The 21,764-nt window shown below is 37.5% G+C and overlaps 1 protein-coding gene across 1 annotated transcript in view; it reads right to left on the bottom strand.

Annotated features, from left to right (window-relative positions):
- LOC107569211 (pumilio homolog 2-like) overlaps positions 1 to 21,764 on the bottom strand; it is an 88,125-nt gene that overhangs the window by 54,142 nt on the left and 12,219 nt on the right. Inside the window, exons 5-6 of the mRNA XM_016255233.1 lie at positions 12,051 to 12,238; positions 9,054 to 9,226 (exon numbers count right to left, since the gene is read on the bottom strand). Of these exons, the coding sequence (XP_016110719.1) occupies positions 9,054 to 9,226; positions 12,051 to 12,238 (361 nt within the window). The remainder of the gene's footprint in view (positions 1 to 9,053; positions 9,227 to 12,050; positions 12,239 to 21,764) is intronic.

The following is a 21,764-nucleotide window of genomic DNA, read 5'->3' as shown; positions in this document are numbered from 1 at the left end:
TCGATGGGGTAATTGTAGAAGAACCTAGCTGGATGGTGAAATCATGCTGTAGAGTTGGAGTGGCAGGGAAGACAAGAAGCTCAGTCTTTGCCAGGTTGAGCTGTAGGTGATGTTCTTTCATCCATGCCGAGATGTCCACCAGGCAGCTACCGTTGGATCATCTGGTTGAAATGAGAGAGCAATGGTAGGAGAAGCCATGTTCCTGTTTGATGGGACCCAGTGATGTAGTGTATATGGAGAAGAGGAGGGGTCCAAGAACTGATCCCTGAGGAAGCCCAGTGACCAGCTGATGAGCTTTGGAGCCCGCCCCTCCCCAGGCCACCCTGAAAGACCTACCAGTGAGATAGGATTCAAACCAGCGAAGTGGAATCCCTGTGATGCCCAGTGATGAGAGAGCAGACAGGAGGCTCTGGTGATTGACAGTGTCAAAAGCAGCAGATAGATCCAGCAGAATAAGAAATGATGATTTGGAATAAGCTTTTGCCATTCGCAAGGCTCCCGTAACTGACAGTAACGCAGTCTCAGTTGAATGGCCACTCCTGAAACCTGACTGGTTAGCGTCCAGTTTGTTGTTCTGTGAAAGAAACAATGATACTTGGTTGAAAACAACTCGTTCGAGAGTTTTCGCTATGAACGGAAGGAGATAGACAGGTCTTTAGCTATCTGTAAGTGAAGTGTTTAATGTAGGTTTTTTGAGCAGTGGGGTTACCCGAGCCTGCTTGAATAAAGCGGATAACCAGGGGTTAGAAGGGGCAGCCCGTGCTGACCTGGAGGAGAGAGGACAAATATCGTCAAGACAAGAGGTTAAAGTAGAGTATTATAATAAATATATATACATATATACAGTGGGTACGGAAAGTATTCAGACCCCCTCAAATTTTTCACTCTGTTATATTGCAGCCATTTGATATATATATATATATATATATAAGGGGTGGAACGGTACACAGATGTCACGGTCCGTTGGAACGCGACTGAATTACAAAGCCTATAATTTACATAAACAATAGTTTAGCATTCAGATACATTACATAGCAAATATGGAAATATTATGGAATATTTGGATTTGTGCCGAATGAGAGAGGTAGGATACACGAGCACAAAGCTCCATTTCGCAAACAGTTGAGTGCACAAGCCTTTAAAGTATACACCTTTGTCAGTCTGTGAGAGAGATGCATTCAGAATCAGCACATGGTCAACGGTCTAGTGGGCTTTGTTTTCAAGTGCGCAACTCATGGAATACATGTATCGTTCCACCCCTAATATATATATAAATATATATATATATATATATATATATATATTTGGGATGCTCCGATCAGCATTTTTGCAGCCGATACGGCGTACCGATTTCTTGTCATGGTGATTGGCCGATACAGGTGCCGATTCTGATGCTTCAAGCTTTATATAGACCATTTCATCGGGCGAACGCGCCTGGCCCGAAGTTAACTTCTGGTCTGTGTTTGTTTATCAGTCTGGCTATGGCGCCGGCTAGAAACGCAGTTAAAGTTAAGGTGATGAGTAGACTGAAGTTGGGCTCAGGTGGTTGTGCTGTGGGATGTGTTTCCCATACATTTATTTATTTGTGGCGCTGGCCAAAATATCAAAACTGACCGATTTTCCAAAAGGCATCGTTGAATAAACATGAGCACGTACTGCACTTTTAATAGGGATGGGCGATAACTTATCATTTGCGATATACCGGTAAAAATTCTCCACACGATAAGAATTCGTCTTCCCGTGATAATAACGATAAAGTCTAGTTGTTGACATATTTCTGTGTGCGACTGTGTGGAGTGACGTGAAGGAAGGCAGACGTGAAATTGAGCAGCTCCTTCTACAATCTGGAACAGGTTTGGATAGGGCTGTACAGTGTGAGAAAAATCGGTCTGAGCCTTGAGTAAATGTACTACAGTAGCATGTGTGCGACAGTTTTATGTGTGTACGAGTCGTTTACAAACCTGTTGTCCAACAAAGATATTTTAATTTATTGACATGCTCTCCATATTAACTTCATAACATAGTCGAGTGTTTGAAATAACTTATTTTTGTAATCAGACGTGGTTTCGTATTACAGAATAAGGCAGAAATCATACTATTTTATAGCATTATATTCAGTGATAAAGTCTATGTCGATTAGCATTGCATTATAAATATACTTTATCCTTATAAAAAATACCCAAGATTGCTTGAAGAACACCGATACCATATATTTTGTGCAATCGCATGTTTATGGTCTTCAGGTTTCCTCAGTTAAAATTTCTCTATCTGCGTTTTATTCAGTTACAGCGATCACTGGATACTTCTTCCTGGAGCATTACTTCTACTACGCATATGTGGAGTTTCTGCGCAAGGGCGCCCTCCGGCTTCCAGTATGAATTAAACCGTCATTACATTAAGTGTGTACTCAGTAATGCTCACAACACCCTATTTTGGGTAAAAATAGGAAAGATAATACTTTTCTCTAAAGAAACAGGATTCCCTAAATTATCGTCATTGATATCGTTATCGCAATAAACATCAGAAATTATCGTAATATATTTTAAAGCCCATGTCGCCCATCCTTAACGTTTAAAAATCAAAACGAGGCGCAGGTGTTTTTATATCACTGTATTTCTGAAGGAAGACCATCTATAGAAAATTTTGGATGTCATTTTCATTTCATCTTGTATGTAATATCAGCGTTTGTGAGCTCAGCGCTGCATTGTGTACAGCCGTTACTGGGGAAACCTCCGTTTCTCCCGCTTTAAAGCACCTCCTGCTGGCAGAGAATTGCATTTTCAGTAAGTCCGTCTGATTTACGCAGCAAACATATTTAGCTTTTCCTATATCCACGGGTGCTGTGGATAATTCGCGGGTCGGGTAATAAAAAGTGCCTTCTGATTATTTGGGGGTGGGTCGCAGGTGGATGAAATAAATCATAAATGAGGCAAATAATAACAATTTTTTTAAATATTAATTTTTTTCATGAGGCAGACAATTTTGTGTGTGTTCATTCGCCTGATCGGGAAGTTGCAGTGACCGAAACGGTGACATTCCAGATAACGTTTGAAAGGAGTAAAGCCTGTGTTAATGCTATTGAGTAGGCTAATATGGTCAAAGAAGATATTTTGTTTTATAAATAAATTTTCATTTTAAAGCAGCCCACGATCAGCGTTTTATGTTACCGTTATACCTTACGGCTCCGATGAGTTTTTGTTCCGTCCTCCACGCTGTGACAACTCACAAAAGACTATTTTTAGCCATGCAGCATGGAGAGCCGCTTCAGAAACGCCTGTTTCTGGATTGCTGGTTGCTGGCCGGTATAAACACAAGCATTAGAGTGGCTGCGATCAGCTCCGGTGTTGTGCCGAATTCTGCACCCCTGCCAGATTATGCACCCCCTTGTTGAAGTCGCTACCTGATTGCCTAATCCTAACCCCACACCTACTACTAAATAGGGATGCGCCAATCCGATATTCATATCGGGTATCGGCTCTGATAGTGCCATTTTTCTCGGATCGGGTATCGGTCAGAGAGAGCCGATCCAAATCCGAGATTTTTATTTATTTTTTCCCCGATTGCGCGAATTATTCTGTGTTACTTCTGAAGCCATACGATAGCTTAATGTGAGCTACATATGAATATTTAAGTCCTTACATTAAAGTTCACACAAACTCTTTTCTCCGCTGTGACTGTCAATCATTCGTTCAGCCTTTAAACCCTGGTCGCGTTCGGTTACAGCAATCAGCTCGGTAAAGCTCTCTCCAAGATCATTCTGTGTTCCCATTATACTTGATTTGTAAATGCATGTCTATGATTTTGCAAAAAGGACTTTATCTTCTTGCCGGAGTTTAATGTTGTTTTGTTACTTGCTACTGGATGTCTGTGAGAACAAAACACGGGCGTAGAAAAGACTATAAATTGTTTTTAACGTGCACAGTAACTGAAATGTAAAACTGTTAAAAGAAAGGCACAATAACTGTTGCACAGATATAATACACTACGCATCAATTTCTCTTCCATTTGTGCTTTGCCGTTTTTGCGCACATTGTAAGCACTTCGTGCTCATAGACTGTCAACCCTCTATACTGCAAGTAAATCACTCGCATATGCGACTAAATCTTCACTCTGGGCGATTAAATGATGTCTAATATTAGCCAATGGCTAATAAATTCTCAGATTTTCCTCGCGAGTGTGTGAGTCGGAGGCTGAGTATATGATTAGCACAGATATATTTTCACTCACAGAACACTCTGACTGAGCACTTCAGAGTTTCACTCTCCGTCAAACGGTCTGATATTTTGTACTATTACTAATGTACTAAAACAGTGATATTAATAGACCAAATTCAATGTAAACATCATTGATGATATATACAGGCGTACAGATTCAGCCCAGAATATGAACGAAACACACAAAATTAAGTTAAGCGTTTTAGGGCCATTTTACACGGGATGTGGCAAGCGGCTGCCGCTTTCTCTCCAAGTGGAGGCGTTCTGTGCAGTCGAGGCATTGCTCGCGTCTTGGTCACGAGGCAGACGTTGCCATATTTACTGTCATCAATGTCATATTTGTATTTACTAACAACTAAATAAACCGCAACGGAAATGTTGTTTGTATTATTTGTTATTTAGCGTAGTCATATTTGTGTTATATACAGTTAACTTTGACATTTTGCACGTATTTTTATTTTTACCCGGAAAAAGCTCCGAATTTTTTATTTCTATCTCTGTATGAGATTTTTGATGGATCATACAACTCTGGAAATTCAATTACAATTCAAACGATCTTCTCCATCATGTTTTCAGCACTCTAATATGAGTTCAGTGAAATATTTAGTTTAGTGATTGAAATTCTGCTGCAGGTGCTGTATATGGATCACAAGTGTCTAACTTGCGCTTGCTCAAATATCTTTGTACTTTTTTATTTTGAGAAATGTTCTAAATATTCGTGGCTTAAAACAAATGTAAAACTTGACTGCAGTTCTAAGGATGTTTTGCCTTCCAGGCCTTCCAGTCAGCTCTAACGTCACTGAATCTGCTGTTAAAAATGAACCATCCATTCATCATATCATCATGCAAAACATACGACAAATAGCGAATTTTTCATTGTTTCTCGAAACGTCATAGCATTTCCACACGACGATGACATGACTGTGGCACCAAATCATTTATGTCCCCAAGCATCATGTACATCATCACGCGTTGACGTCATCAAATTGCGATCGGTTCATGAGATCGGCCAAGTATCGGCCGAGTCATAAAATGTGATTATCGATCTCCGGCCGATCGATCAGAGCATCCCTAATATATATATATATCTCAGGGGTGTTTCCTCTGAGGAGGCAAGGGAGGCAGTGTCTCCTCTCCTCAAAAGTGGATGAGAAAATAATCGATATTACAAAAATAAAAACGCAAATATGACTAAATATGACATTAAAAGTCTAAAAGTCACTCGTTTTTATAAAGTAACACTGTCCAACAGCGACACCCGCAGGCAAAGTTAGAGTGGAGGCTTGCCTCCCTTCGGTCCATAGACTTTCTACAGAGACCCTAAAGCGTGCCATGACTTTTCTGGAGGCTCATTGAGATGAATGGGGGAAAGTCACGTGAGAGGAGGCAATGCAGGGTTTCTGCAGTATTTTTAAGCTCAAATTTAAGACCTTTTTAAGACCTGCACAAATAAAATTAATACCATATGAGCAGGTTAGGGCAATGTCTATAGTACCATATTAAACTGTAAAATTACTGTAAAAAGCATAACTTACAGTTCAGATACAAGTTTTCACAAAAACAAAGTTTTATAAAATTATAAACTTTACATTTCAGCCTTTAAACCATTTTTAAGAAAACAGATTAGTCAAAAGTATTAATTGTTATATTAATTTAATTAATTATTAAAATAATTATTATGCTGAAGGTGAGGTGCAACTCATATTTCTTCATTGAATAAAGTAATTTGAAAACCTTTTGTGGGACATAATTTCACAAACAAAAAGTGAATCTCTTTCCCTCTCAAAATGCGCAAATGGCTTCAAATCACATCGCTTCTGTACTATAAGCGAGCTGCTCACTGCACAGTTGACACAGGAATTGTCACTTGCACAATCGCGGCAATGTTGCATCGTCACTAAAGTTTATAAATTGCATTTATTTTTGATTCTTGCCAGTGTTTAACCATCCAGGCCTCGCGTGCTCTCCTAGAGACTGTGCGCTCATGCACACTCACAGCGCGAGTACATATATACACATCATCTCACAGAAGTGAGTATACCCCTCACATTTTTGTAAATATTTTATATCTTTTCATGTGACAACACTGAAGAAATGACACTTTGCTACAATGTAAAGTAGTGAGTGTACAGCTTGTATAACAGTGTAAATTTGCTGTCCCCTCAAAATAACTCAACACACAGCCATTAATGTCTAAACCGCTGGCCACAAAAGTGAGTACACCCCTAAGTGAAAATGTCCAAATTGGGCCCAATAAGCCATTTTCTCTGTGACTGTACACTGTAACTCATTAGTGTTACAAGGTCTCATGTGTGAATGGAGAGCAGGTGTGTTAAATTTGGTGTTATTACTCTCACTCTCTCATACTGGTCACTGGAAGTTCAACATGGCACCTCATGGCAAAGAACCCGGAGGATCTGAAAAAAAGAATTGTTGCTCTACATAAAGATGGCATAGGCTATAAGAAGATTGCCAAGACCCTGAAACTGAGCTGCAGCACGCTGGCCAAGATCATACAGCGGTTTAACAGGACAGGTTCCACTCAGAACAGGCCTCGCCATGGTCGACCAAAGAAGTTGAGTGCACGTGCTCAGCGTCATATCCAGAGGTTGTGTTTGGGAAATAGACGTATGAGTGCTGCCAGCATTGCTGCAGAGGTTGAAGGGGTGGGGAGTCAGCCTGTCAGTGCTCAGACCATACGCTGCACACTGCATTAAATTGGTCTGCATGGCTGTCATCCCAGAAGGAAGTCTCTTAAGAAGCTGAGGGTAAAGGTGATGGATTGGCCAAGCATGTCTCCAGACCTAAACCTTATTGAGCATCTCAAGGTCTGAAGAGGACTTCAGTGGCAACCTGTGAAACTCTGGTGAACTCAATGCCCAAGAGGGTTAAGGCAGTGCTGGAACATAATGGTGGGCGCACAAAATATTGACACTTTGGGCCCAATTTGGACATTTTCACTTAGGGGTGTACTCACTTTTGTGGCCAGCGGTTTAGACATTAATGGCTGTGTGTGGAGTTATTTTGAGGGGACAGCAAATTTACACTGTTATACAAGCTGTACACTCGCTACTTTACATTGTAGCAAAGTGTCATTTCTTCAGTGTTGTCACATGAAAAGATCTAATAAAATATTTACAAAAATGTGAGGGGTGTACTCACTTCTGTGAGATACTGTAACTGCCTCCTCATTTTAAAACTGCATGCCACTGATATATATATTATAACCATGTATGAATGAAAAAGTATGAATGCATATTTGCCATTTTAACTGAAATTATGATTAGTGGTGGTGTTCAGACATTGCTGGTCATTAAGTTTTTCTGGAAGAAGAAAAAAGAAAGGCAAAAACCCTTAAATTAAAGCATTAAATATTTATCGTGCAGCCCTGTCTTGCTCTCCCTCTTTTTGCTTGTGTACTCACTTTTGTGGCCAGCGGTTTAGACATTAATGGCTGTGTGTGGAGTTATTTTGAGGGGACAGCAAATTTACACTGTTATACAAGCTGTACACTCGCTACTTTACATTGTAGCAAAGTGTCATTTCTTCAGTGTTGTCACATGAAAAGATCTAATAAAATATTTACAAAAATGTGAGGGGTGTACTCACTTCTGTGAGATACTGTAACTGCCTCCTCATTTTAAAACTGCATGCCACTGATATATATATTATAACCATGTATGAATGAAAAAGTATGAATGCATATTTGCCATTTTAACTGAAATTATGATTAGTGGTGGTGTTCAGACATTGTTGGTCATTAAGTTTTTCTGGAAGAAGAAAAAAGAAAGGCAAAAACCCTACCAATAATACTGATAATATAAAGATACTAATTCTACTACTGATAACAATATAAAACACACTAAGATCTGATGATCTGCTGGGTTTATGAATATTAATCATGTTGTCTACATTCGCTCAAACTGATTTACTGAAATCAAAACAGCGACTGTAATAGGTGAGCACCAGCCAACGACACTGCCGTTTGCACATTAGCTCTGCCTACTACCGAAGAAACCAGAAGTGGCTTCCACTTGTTCTTAAAGGTCCACTGAAGTGCCTTGAAACACAGAGCGTTATTCTATGTGGTGACAATTTCAACTGAAACAGGAAGACAGGGCGGAACATATCGAGCAACCCCGTTTTAAAATAGCCAATAGTGTTTAGTTTATATCTGCTCAGGGCAGAGCCATTGAGCTCGGTAAAGCCGCATTTGACAGACACAGTTTAATAGATTACCCCCTAGATTCAATATGAAACCCTTACTAAAAGAATATAGTGACCATAATCATGCTGAGGCTGTGTTTAATATTTGCCGACTCATGCATCAAATCTATGTGCTAGGGCTGCACAATAAATGGCATGCGATATTTAACGCGCATCTTGTCAGTACTGATAAGATGAGCATTAAATATTTATCGTGCAGCCCTGTCTTGCTCTCCCTCTTTTTGCTTGTGAGAGAGAAACAGTGAACGCTCTCAGCTAAGTAACAACTAGTCGGGCACCTTCACACTAGAGTTTATGGTACGCCAAATACGGTGCCCATCCATTGAGGTAAATTAAAACTGTGCTTTAAAGTGAAACAGTATTCAAAATGAATGAGGGTAAGTGAAATATTGGTGTTAAACTTACACTTAGTCTCTAACTCAAACACTGGTGAGTGAATTCTAACAAATTGTTAGCCAATGGCTAATGATAGACATTACTTGACTGTCTAGCATGGAAATTTACTTGCATATGCAAGTGTAGCACTGTAGAGGGCTGTTTAAATACTTTTTAAAAGAAAGTTACATTTTTTTGTTAATACTGTTACAAGTTTAAGCAAAAGAACCATCATACTTGAAGTCTTTACAGTCGCGATCCATCCCATTCAGCAATCCTCTGGAATTTGCTTTTGAGGCATCCCCTTCGTCTCCGACTTGCATCTCAGGACTTTTGTCTTCTTCAAATGGAGAAGTCTTTTCTTTTGAATCACCTTTCTCCCTGCCATCTGGATCTGCATCTGCTCCACCCTGGAATCACCATAAATCAAGTTAAACAAAGCCATCTCCGAGGCCAAATTACTTCAGGTTGTGTATGAATTATCTTAATCTAGTCTAATAACCCCCCTCTACAAAATACTACGTTACCCAGTAAATATTCATCCATGGCATTTAATGTTTGAACTATTATCACTATTGTGTGATGAAGTTTCTAAAATTCAGTTGATTTGACACAGAATTACCCTATTTTCAATCATTTCTATTCTTGACGGATCTTTCTTCAAAATTTTGGCAATATAACTGTTAAATGATTGATCTTGAGAGGAGACCCTAGACCAGGGCAAGTTCGGTCCTAGAGAGCCGCAGTCCTGCAGAGTTCAGCTCCAACCCTAATCAAACTAATCAATGTCTTCAGGATTACTAAGGCTATAGGCAGGTGAGTTTTGTTTTCAGGGTTGGAGTTGAACTCTGCAGGACTGCAGCTCTCTAGGACCGAACTTGTCTACCCCTGCCCTAGACATAAAATTTGACTCTCATATGTTGATACATAAAATCGGGAACTTGACAGGTGATTTTTATAAATTGTTGTTTGATCACTATTTTTCAGTTGTTTAAAAGATTAAGGCAATTATCAAAGTTTGATAAAAATGTTTCATTTTCTAATAAAAGATCATACTTTTTTTACATGATTTGTTACATTTAATCAACCCTTTGCAGATTTTGAGCCATACAAAGATAAAAAATAGAATAAAATACCAGCAGGCGATATGCATCTTCAGAGCAGGGTAGTAATTACGGGATTACGTAATCAGATTCTAAAAATTAAGTACCTGTAATTAGATTAAATTACATTCTAAAATACTCGTAATCTAAACTATTTACACAATAGCAATAAATTATTCATAATTTGCTGATTTTCCCTAATTCCTCTTTTTCACCTTTTAATGTTCCTTTCTAAAATAACCGACCGCTTGTATACACTCAAAGTCTTCCAGTTTTGTTCACATTCACACAAAGACTGGATTTACAAAAATAATTTCATGTTTAAGAAGTGTTTCAACACTGCATCAACTAATGAACACGTTAATTTTTATTTGAATTATCACTCTGTAGGTTCTTTAACCATGTATTTCTATGCCTTTAGAAGGCTTTTGTCTTTCAAACACATTAAAATGCACAAATTCATGAATTCACACTTTTTTTTCATCTGATCCTCTTTCACCTAATGTATTTACTTAAAGTACCCCTAAGATTTTAAAATAAGATTTTATTGAGTATAACATTTGCATGTTCATGGTTCTCTGATGTAGGTTATTGGCACATGACATGCAGATAAACAAAAAATATTTATATTTTTTAGTAAGTGTTTTATTTTGATTGATTTTATAATGACTTATTTTAATTTAAAATTGTTATGATTTAATTGATTATTAGTTTTTTCATTAAACTCATAAACCCCTTGCAGTTCCTTCACAAACCCTAGTCTGGGAAATCTTGATATAATATAATGTTTAATGCCGTTCATGTTGCTAATAACAATGAATGGAATATATGTTCTTAATCTTTGTATTGTTATATCAATATGGTATAAGATTAGATCAAATCTAACCTGATACATTTTTGACATGTAATTTGGAATCAGTAACAGACTACAATTTGTAAGTAATCTACCCAGCTCTGTGCATCTTTACTTTTTAAAGCCATGAAATAAAAAATGACCATATTTATTTCCTTAAAGGGAAATGACATGACATACTTTCTTCTGTGTGATTTTTATTGGCATATCTTTATATATCGTATGTAAACAATGTGTCAAATCCTAAAGGATCAATAACAATGAAAATCTACAGATAGCTCTGTTTCTGACTGCTCTTTTCTGGGGTGTGTTTGTTTGTAAACAACAGTAAGTCAGTTCACTGCCAAGTAACCTAGGCTGTCCCACCCACCCAGGGGTGGGACCAGTTACTTATTTCTATGGGGCAAAAAGGAGAAATACCCATTCCGTTTTTTTACATAAACCAAGAATTAAAGGGTTAGTTCACCCAAAAATGAAATTTCTGTCATAAATTACTCACCCTCATGTCGTTCCAAACCCGTAAGTCCTTCGTTCATCTTCGGAACACAAATTAAGATATTTTTGATGAAATCTGAGAGCTCTCTGACCCTCCATAGACAACAAGAATACTACCACGATCAAGGCACAGAAACGTAGCAAGGACACCGGTAAAATATTCCATATGTGACATTAGGGGTTCAACCGTAATTTTACAAAGCAGCGGGAATCCTTTTTGTGCGCAAAGAAAACAATAATAACAAATGATTCAACCGTTCTTCTCTCCAAGTTATCGTCTTCCGCCATTTTGGAGAGTACCCCAGAATGTAATCAGCGTTGTTTACGTTCAGTAGAAAGCGCGCATGCTGAAAGTAAACAATGCTGATTACGGTTCAGTGCGAGTAATTAATGACAGAATTTTCATTTTTGGGTGAACAAACCCTTTAAACACTCCATGTATTCTCTAGTGCAGGGGTGGCCAAAGTCGGTCCTGGAGAGCCACAGTCCTGCAGAGTTCAGCTCCAACCCTAATCAAACACACCTGAACAAGCTAATCCAGCACTAAGGGTTACAAGAAAGCTAAAGACAGGTGAGTTTTAATCCAGGTTGGAGCAAAACTCTGCAGGACTGTGACTCTCCAGGGCTGATGTTGTCCACCTCTGCACTAGTGCTTCTTTCAGATTCTTTTTATTCAATTAACTTCCACAAATTCTGTCCTGATTTTATAACATATGCTTGAGAGAAGAAAAAAAACGTGTTGTAATAAGATACCCAATGAGTGTAATAAGATAATTGACTCACATAGCCTCCGTTTCTGTAGCGACCATCCATCTTGTCTCCAGGGGAAGAACTGAGGACATACTCCACCATACTCACACCCAGACCACCCCCCTCTGAGCGAGGGGACAGTACAGAGCTTGCATCTCCGTTCCCGTTGTAGCTCTGGCCTGGTCGCCTTTGCACCATAATGGGCTGAGAAACAGAATGATCTAGAGACAGCAGAGGAAAATAATACTGCTATGACAAAAACAAAGCAGAAGACAAATAAAATACTTAAACATGCATTAAGAAAATCAAGCTAATGCTACTATAATGGAGATGTATGCAATATGGAATTTCTAGAATGATAACTACAAGTAACAATCAACAACTTTTCACAGCTGATGCAGACAATTTTATATCTTTCAATTTATTCTTTATTTTATTCTATTTACTCTTTATACTGGAGCTGCTATCTACTTAGCTACAGTCAACTGAACCGATTCTTAAATCATATTTTAATGGGTAACAAAAATTTTAAAAGTTGTGTTACAATTTATGAGATAAAGTAATCAATTTCAAAACATTGCTATCAGCAGGTGATCGTGATTAAAACAAGCACAAACAATGCAACAAATCCTGAAATACGTACATCTATTGAATATCTACCACACATGCTCCATAGCTGAATCAAATTTGTTCATAATTCATGAATTTTGCAACATTGACAGTGTTACTGAACTGAAGTGAGTCAACGTTGAATTCACTCAAAGGGTTACTCCACACCAAAATGAAAATTTTGTCATTAATCACTTACCCCCATGTCATTCCAAACCCGTAAAAGCTTCGTTTGTCTTCGGAACACAATTTAAGATATTTTGGATGAAAACCGGGAGGCTTGCGACTGACTGTCCCATTGAGTGCCAAGTATATAACACTGTCAAGGCCCAGAAAAGTATGAAAGACATCATCAAAATAGTCCATCTGCCATCAATGGTTCAATCTGAATTTTATGAAGTGACGAGAATATTTTTTGTATGCAAAGAAAACAAAAATAACGGCTTTATTCAATAATTCGTCTCCTCCGTGTCACCGTAGCACCATTTTGGAGAGTATCCACTGAACACAAACTGCATATGCTGTTCTGTGTCAGCCGCACCACACGGAGGAGACGAATTGCTGAATAAAGTCATTATTTTTGTTTTCTTTGCGTACAAATAGTATTCTTGTCGGTTCATAAAATTCAGATTGAACCATTGATGGCAGATGGACTATTTTGATGATGTCTTTCATACTTTTCTGGGCCTTGACAGTGTTATTTACTTGGCAGTCAATGGGACAGTCACAAGCCTCCCGGATTTCATCCAAAATATCTTAAATTGTGTTCCAAAGATGAACAAAACTTTTACTGGTTTGGAACGACATGGGGGTAAGTAATTAATGACAAAATTTTCATTTTCCGGTTGAGTAACCCTTTAAGCAAAATAACGAAACTTCAGCGATAGGCTGCTCTACTGTAGTAAGACTGTACTAAACTTTCATAATGAATTAACTTTACACAGTTATTAAACTGAAACAACACTGAAGAGCTAAACAACAACACTATTGTCATTGGACCTAAATTTTAGTAGTCAGTACCTATAAAGTACCAGTAAAATTCAACTTTTCTAGATACCAACTTTGGTACCACAGCAAAAACTATTATCAATTTTTTTTAACCATTTCAAAATGAAAATATAAAAATTAGTTCATTATTAATATATAATATAATTTTTATTATAAATAATGGTTAAACATTAACATGCAGCCTTCAAATGATGTTAAATAATGTAAACATCACATTATAAAGATCAAATTAAAGTAATAATTCATTACATTTAAATAGCGCTTTTCTAAGAACTCAAAGCGCTTTACATAATGAGGGGGATCTCCTCATCTACCACCAGTGTGCAGCATCCACCTGGATGATGCGATGGCAGCCATAGTGCGCCAAAACACCCACCTCACACCAGCTTATAGGTGGAGAGGAGACAGCAAAGTAATAAAATAAATAAACTAGTGGTGTCAAAATTAGTGCGTTAACGCACACGATTAATTTTTTTAAAGTGATTATTACATTTTGAATATGGATATTTTTCTTACCAAAACTCATCGATTCGCTAAAGGAGGCCTTTGTTCATATTTGATCATATTTATTCAAGCATTTAACATTTATAACTTAATTAAACGTCAGTAATGAACTGCACAAATTATAGCGATCAGGAAGAAGGTCCTCTGTCCCAAACGCGTACAGTATAGTGGATATTGTATACAACTCCCCATCAATAGTTCTATACTGCCACCTGTTGGCGCAGTTGTGCAACTTAGAGATCACGAGAAAACAACTTTTGCTATGTTGAGATCACGAGAAAAATAAGTCGTGATAACGAGAAGAAAACTTTTGTTATGTCGAGATCACGAGAAAACAAGAAGGAAAAAAATAATGCATGGCTGCTTAGAACTTCCGTATTTATTCAGTCGCAGAACGACTGAGAACGGGAGACATTTCAGACGCGCCCTCCACTGCACTTCATTATTTTATTTCCTGAATGATAACTGAATAAATGAATGTGTAATAAACAAATTAATAAATTATGTATTTTATCTTTTCCATAAATAATTCTATATACCTTATCCGAATTGTTTAAATGTGTAGAACCCAGAAAAGCTTGTTTTTCAACAACCAGTCAAAAATTACAACAGGGCATGCAAATTTGGTCTGTTTTTTGACCAGACAGGAACTGCACACAGGCTGAATGTAAATATAAGTCTCTGTAAATCCACTCTCTGACAGCAGGTGGTACTTATGGAACAGCAGAATTACAGCTGTTTCCCGTAACCTCCGTGGACAAAGCAGCATTGCGATTAAAAACACTACTTTGTTAGGTATTACATGGAGCACGGGTAAAAACAAAATGCCATTACATAATATTCATTTGTGTAATTCCCTAAGCACTCTTTTAAAACCTTGCATCTTCCCGCCATGTTATCTGCATTCTGTGGACACATGAGACTGTTACTTAATTTGCTTTATGCTGGATAGTATTTATTTATCCTCAGTTGTTCAAATCGCTGTAATCAAATAAGGTTCTAACCATGGGGAATTTTATCATGATTTATCATCAAACGCCTGCGGAACAAAAGAAAGCTTAAGGCAAGAAGTAGGACCCATGTAAATATCGGATCAGCTTTCCAGCGCTGGAGAGAACTCAAGGAGCGGAAGGCCTGCGATCGGACGCCGAGGTTGCTTTGTTTCTTCTTGATAGGCGAGTAACACCGTGTCTGCGCCACAACAACTAAAGTCTGTCTACTACACTGGACGCGACAAAACGACTGTTGAAAATCATTTGAAATTTGTGTCAATACGTCATGAATAGAACGCAGCAGCATTTTTCTGTCGGGGATTTGTCGTGTCGTGCAGCGCCGCATCCAGTGTAGACCATAGATATGTATGTGTGTATATATATATATATATATATATACACACACATCTCACTATGGTGTAGACAGTATCACTGATTTATAATGAATTCCATAGTATTTTGTCGCGACGCGCCACTCGCGTCCGGTGTACACAGAACTAATCATTGCATCCAGTGTAATACATAGATATGTATGTATATATATATATATATATATATATATATACACACACATCTCACTATGGTGTAGACAGTATCACTGATTTATAATGAATTCCATAGTATTTTGTCGCGACGCGCCACTCGCGTCCGGTGTACACAGAACTAATCATTGCCTGGGTTGCGTACGTATGTGTGGAGCGGAGCTATCAAAATAGGGGTGAGACCCTTTTATGATAGGGACGTTTTTGTTTTGGTGATTTCAACGTTCAGATTTTTTATGTAGTATCACAAAGCTAAAGTCAGACCATTTTGTTTTTGTTTCAAATTTCAAAATTTTACAAACTAAACATGTATGCAGCATCTTTGTTTGGATCATGGTTAAAATACACAGGCAAAACCTTAGTTTACTTGCATGGAGAAATCATTATTATGAGAAAATAAGTCATTATTAGGAGAAAATAAGTCATTATTACGAGAAAGTTTCTCATTATAACGAGATACTAAGTCATAATTTTGAGAAAGTGTCATTATTATGACTTACAGAATTATATTTTTTTATTCAGTGGCGGAAACGGGCTTCCATACTGTTGTGTGTACAGCGGTTACCGGGCAAAAAACCTCTATCTCTCCCGCTTTACAAGCGCCTCCTGCTGGCAGAGAATGAATTTGCATATATATGCCGCCACAAATAGAGTGTTAGGTTAAGTCATTATTATGAGAAAGTTTCTCATTATTACGAGATACTAAGTCATTATTTCGAGAAAATTTCTCATTATTACGAGAAACTAAGTCATTATTATGAGAAAATAAGTCATTATTACGAGAAAGTTTCTCATTATAACGAGATACTAAGTCATAATTTTGAGAAAGTGTCATTATTATGACTTACAGAATTATATTTTTTTATTCAGTGGCGGAAACGGGCTTCCATACTGTTGTGTGTACAGCGGTTACCGGGCAAAAAACCTCTATCTCTCCCGCTTTACAAGCGCCTCCTGCTGGCAGAGAATGAATTTGCATATATATGCCGCCACAAATAGAGTGCAAGTCTGCGGGAAACACCGCTTCTGTTATGAATATTATTCAATATTTTAATGTCGATTGAAATGAACAGTTATTGGAGTAGTTAATTGTTAGCATAAGCATGGCTAACGCTAATATAATGAGCATTAGAATGACGTTTCTTTATTAACTATTTAATGCTCCTATACTAAATGGTTAACATTATTTGTGTCATATCAGTCAGAAAAGCAGTTCTGGGCTTTTTTTTTTTTTTTAGCTAACTTAGTTGTTATTCTTGGTTGAATAACTCTAGGTTTTCAAAAGCCCTTTAAAATTAAATATGTACAAAGTTTGGATTAAATTCAAGTATAGTCAAATTTTTTAATTAGCATGTTTTTGTGTTTTGCTTTGGTACCGAAATTGGTACCGAGAACCGTGGATTTTCACTGGTATTGGTACCGAATACTGAAATTTTGGTCCCGTGACAACACTATTCATGAATATAAGATAGAAATCATGAGAAGAAAGGCTTCTAATAATCTTTCTGTTTGTGATAATTCCTTCCTACCTTAAACTTAAAGTATTATAATGGGAATATATCATCTTGGGAGAGAGTTTTACCGTGCTGACTGTCATAACTGAACGTGACGTGCTGTTTGAATACGGAGCGGAGAATGACTGACAGCTGCAGCAGAAGGAAGATGAGTTTCTGTAAACCTCACATTAAGATATGGAATGGCTTCAGATGATATAGCAGGGCTCTAAACTGCGACCATTTTTTCTGACTGTGCGACTAAATTTTGTGTGCATTCGCACTGGCGTGACCACCGCGTTGATCAACTCATAAGCGCTGCAATTTCGGTTGCATATGAGAAACATCAAACGGCAAACGAAACTGAAAGCATAACGAAACAGCGCTTAGAGAGTATACGAGCGCGAAGGTGCGCGCAGCAAAAATGACGCACATATTGAGGAAATGGATGGTTTTCAAGCGAAAGTCAAGTAAAAGACCGCTTCTTAAACCAGAGGTGAACATGCTGGTATTCTTGTTAAACTCTAGTGTGAAGGCGCACGACTCGCCGTCGCTTTGTTTCACACACACGCAGCGAGAGAGGGAGAGAGAGAATTTACGCGCTACTTATGCGCGCTACATGTAAACGATATTCTTTGTTGTATTTTGCTGTCAAAATAACGGAGTTCCTTTGGAATTCTTCCGCTTTTAAGAACTACCGCTTTCTCCGCTAGTGGGCGGAACTAATGCGCAAACGGCAATCTCATTGGCTGGCGCTCACCTATTATCGTCCCTGTTTTGATTTCAGCAAATCTGTAATGGTTCAGTTTAATTGTAAAGAAAGGTGATTTTGGTTCTTTGTTGACCTTTAAGCGCCCTCTTGTGGCGAGGATCGTGTATGGTAACTTCTGTGTGACTCGTGTTGAGTTGAGTTCATTGTGGCGGGGAGCCTGAGCTTAGCACATCATCAGTCTCAGCTACAACAATGTGCACAGAGGTATGTGGCGAACAGCGTGGCTCAAGGTCTTGTGCTAAAATATGCCTTGCCAAAGTGTATCCATCAGGTCAGAGGGACAAGGCAATAAACCTGTATGCTGTTATGGACGAACAAAGTAATCAGTCTCTTGCCCGCTCTGACTTTTTCGACATCTTTAGTGTTAAAGGAGGCACGGAGGTGTATACCTTAAAAACATGTTCAGGTACCATGGAGGTTAGAGGGAGAAGGGCTAAAGACTTTACTGTCGAGTCTATAGATGGTCACATAAAGGTGCCGCTGCCTCCGATGTTGGAATGGCTTGACTGACTGATGTTAAGAGTGTACTTTATTATACTATATTTATAAAACTGTGCCATTTCACAAACACACATATAAATATATATATATATATACTGTATGTGTATATGTCTCTGTGTGTGTATATATATATATGTATATGTATATGTATACGTGTATGCATATATTTATCAGTCTGGCGAGTAAACAAAAAAATTTACTAGCCAATGCCGATTCAATTGCCAAGGTGTTTCGTAGAGGGCTGAAGCACTGTCACCGTTAGTTTTACTTTTCTTTTTGTTTTCATTTTTGAAAAACTTATCTTTGCTGTTTACCTCACATTACACTATGGAGGCTCTCTTTTATTTATTTGATTCCTCAGAGTTTGCTAACCGTTCTGTAATTTATTAGTCGGTATATAATACGGCATGTGGTGTGTGCCATGCCATCTTATTCGTTTTTGTTAATAAACATTTTGTAAGCTAGTTTGTCATTGTATCTTACTGATTTATTGTTGTTGTGCTTTTTAATTAAGAATAACAATGAATCCATCTTTTGTTTTAGTCTTTAAAAAAATTAAAGGTGTGTAGATGCAAGCGAAACAGTGCCAACAAGATCACGAATTCGAAAGTGAAAGCATCTGAAGTCCACGGCTTAACACAGCAAAAGAGAAACTCCCATTCACAAAATTCAAATCACAAATAATACTACTGATGATAAAGAATGGGTTGACCACTTTTGTTTCCATATAACTATAAACTATGATAAAAGTTTATCAGCATGCATTGAATAATCCCATGTTGTAGCGCAAAAAATATTGCGATCAAATCATGTGCTTGTGCGACCAGTAGAGCCTGACCGATATGGGTTTTTTGGGGCCGATACCGATATTAGGGAGTAAAAAAAAGGCCAATATTCTTTGTGTATATTATAGGACAGTACCAGTCAAAAGTTTGGACACTTTCCCATTCGTGTGTCCAAACATTTGACTGGTACTACATATAGAATACAGTATATACATAAACAGAATATATATACAAACACATTATGATCACTCAAATGTGGTGATCAAACACTTATAATGGTGACAGAGATATGTAAGGGCAATTAACAATTTAACAATAAACTTGCGATGAGTGCGATGTACAAAGTAACGGGTGTTAGTTGTAAATTTATCATCTCAGTTTTTATTATTCATTTAAAATGACACAAATCTGCTATTATTTTAATTTTCAATCTGTTATTTATCAGTTCAGATAGTTTTTTAATGCTTTGATTACTAGCAGAAGACACTAACCAGTTTTAAGTTCCAGTTGCGCAGATGGGGCACGTTGTAACACTGCATTACAATGTGCTATTCTATGACATTAGCGATGTAATTTACACTATTTACTTTCATTTTAATGAGAAACAGGTGAATAAAGACTGACAGTCAATGTTTAATGTTTAGAAATTATTATTTCAAGACATGTAAAGCATTTTTGCTCGTTTATGTGGGCCGTCCCAAGCATGGTTGCAATGTGTTCATTGTCAAACTCCAAAATCAGATTATTTTTAATTCTTAAGAATTTGTATCATTATTATCTTATCAGTATTTTTGTTAGTTTTTCCCCAATTTTTTATTTTTTTTACAGAAACACTGAATGACCAAAAAAGCACCACCACCAGTCCAAAGTTCAGTTAAAATGACTAATATGCATTCATACATGGTTATCAAGTTTTAATTCTAATTACAAAAGTTCAATCATTAAGTAACATTGAATATCATATTATAATGCTTGACTGACTGATGTTAAGAGTGTACTTTATTATACTATATTTATAAAACTGTGCCATTTCACAAACACACATATATATATATATATATATATACTGTATGTGTATATGTCTCTGTGTGTGTATATATATATATGTATATGTATATGTATACGTATATTTATCTATTTATCAGTCTGGCGAGTAAACAAAAAAATTTACTAGCCAATGCCGATTCAATTGCCAAGGTGTTTCGTAGAGGGCTGAAGCACTGTCACCGTTAGTTTTACTTTTCTTTTTGTTTTCATTTTTGAAAAACTTATCTTTGCTGTTTACCTCACATTACACTATGGAGGCTCTCTTTTATTTATTTGATTCCTCAGAGTTTGCTAACCGTTCTGTAATTTATTAGTCGGTATATAATACGGCATGTGGTGTGTGCCATGCCATCTTATTCGTTTTTGTTAATAAACATTTTGTAAGCTAGTTTGTCATTGTATCTTACTGATTTATTGTTGTTGTGCTTTTTAATTAAGAATAACAATGAATCCATCTTTTGTTTTAGTCTTTAAAAAAATTAAAGGTGTGTAGATGCAAGCGAAACAGTGCCAACAAGATCACGAATTCGAAAGTGAAAGCATCTGAAGTCCACGGCTTAACACAGCAAAAGAGAAACTCCCATTCACAAAATTCAAATCACAAATAATACTACTGATGATAAAGAATGGGTTGACCACTTTTGTTTCCATATAACTATAAACTATGATAAAAGTTTATCAGCATGCATTGAATAATCCCATGTTGTAGCGCAAAAAATATTGCGATCAAATCATGTGCTTGTGCGACCAGTAGAGCCTGACCGATATGGGTTTTTTGGGGCCGATACCGATATTAGGGAGTAAAAAAAAGGCCAATATTCTTTGTGTATATTATAGGACAGTACCAGTCAAAAGTTTGGACACTTTCCCATTCGTGTGTCCAAACATTTGACTGGTACTACATATAGAATACAGTATATACATAAACAGAATATATATACAAACACATTATGATCACTCAAATGTGGTGATCAAACACTTATAATGGTGACAGAGATATGTAAGGGCAATTAACAATTTAACAATAAACTTGCGATGAGTGCGATGTACAAAGTAACGGGTGTTAGTTGTAAATTTATCATCTCAGTTTTTATTATTCATTTAAAATGACACAAATCTGCTATTATTTTAATTTTACAAACTGAGAAAGTCAAAAAGTGTTACTTTGTGCCCCACTCTCCCCTACCTCTGTAAATAAATACAATATAAATTCACGTCTCGCGCACTTTAATGCCCTTTGAATGAAACGTGTACGTTCCCTTGGAACTGGAATCATGGGCGGAATTTCATGTGAAGTCCACTTTGCAGGGCACTTACGGTCGACTAAGACTACGCATGAATGCTGCCTGAACAAGAGACCTCCTTACTGAAGTGAAAGACTAACTCGCGAATGCGCCGGCGGATCTCCACCAAATTCGGGGGATCCCTTCAGCTCGAGGAGCCCTCTCGAACGCCACTCTCTGTGCGTTGGCGTCGGCCCGCGAATTTAACCAC

The sequence above is a fragment of the Sinocyclocheilus grahami genome, unplaced genomic scaffold (assembly GCF_001515645.1).
Source record: "Sinocyclocheilus grahami isolate Dianchi unplaced genomic scaffold, SAMN03320097.WGS_v1.1 scaffold1323.1, whole genome shotgun sequence".
NCBI lineage: Eukaryota > Metazoa > Chordata > Actinopteri > Cypriniformes > Cyprinidae > Sinocyclocheilus > Sinocyclocheilus grahami.
The sequence above is the reverse complement of the archived record's forward strand: the minus strand, read 5'-3'. Positions and strand labels throughout refer to the sequence as shown.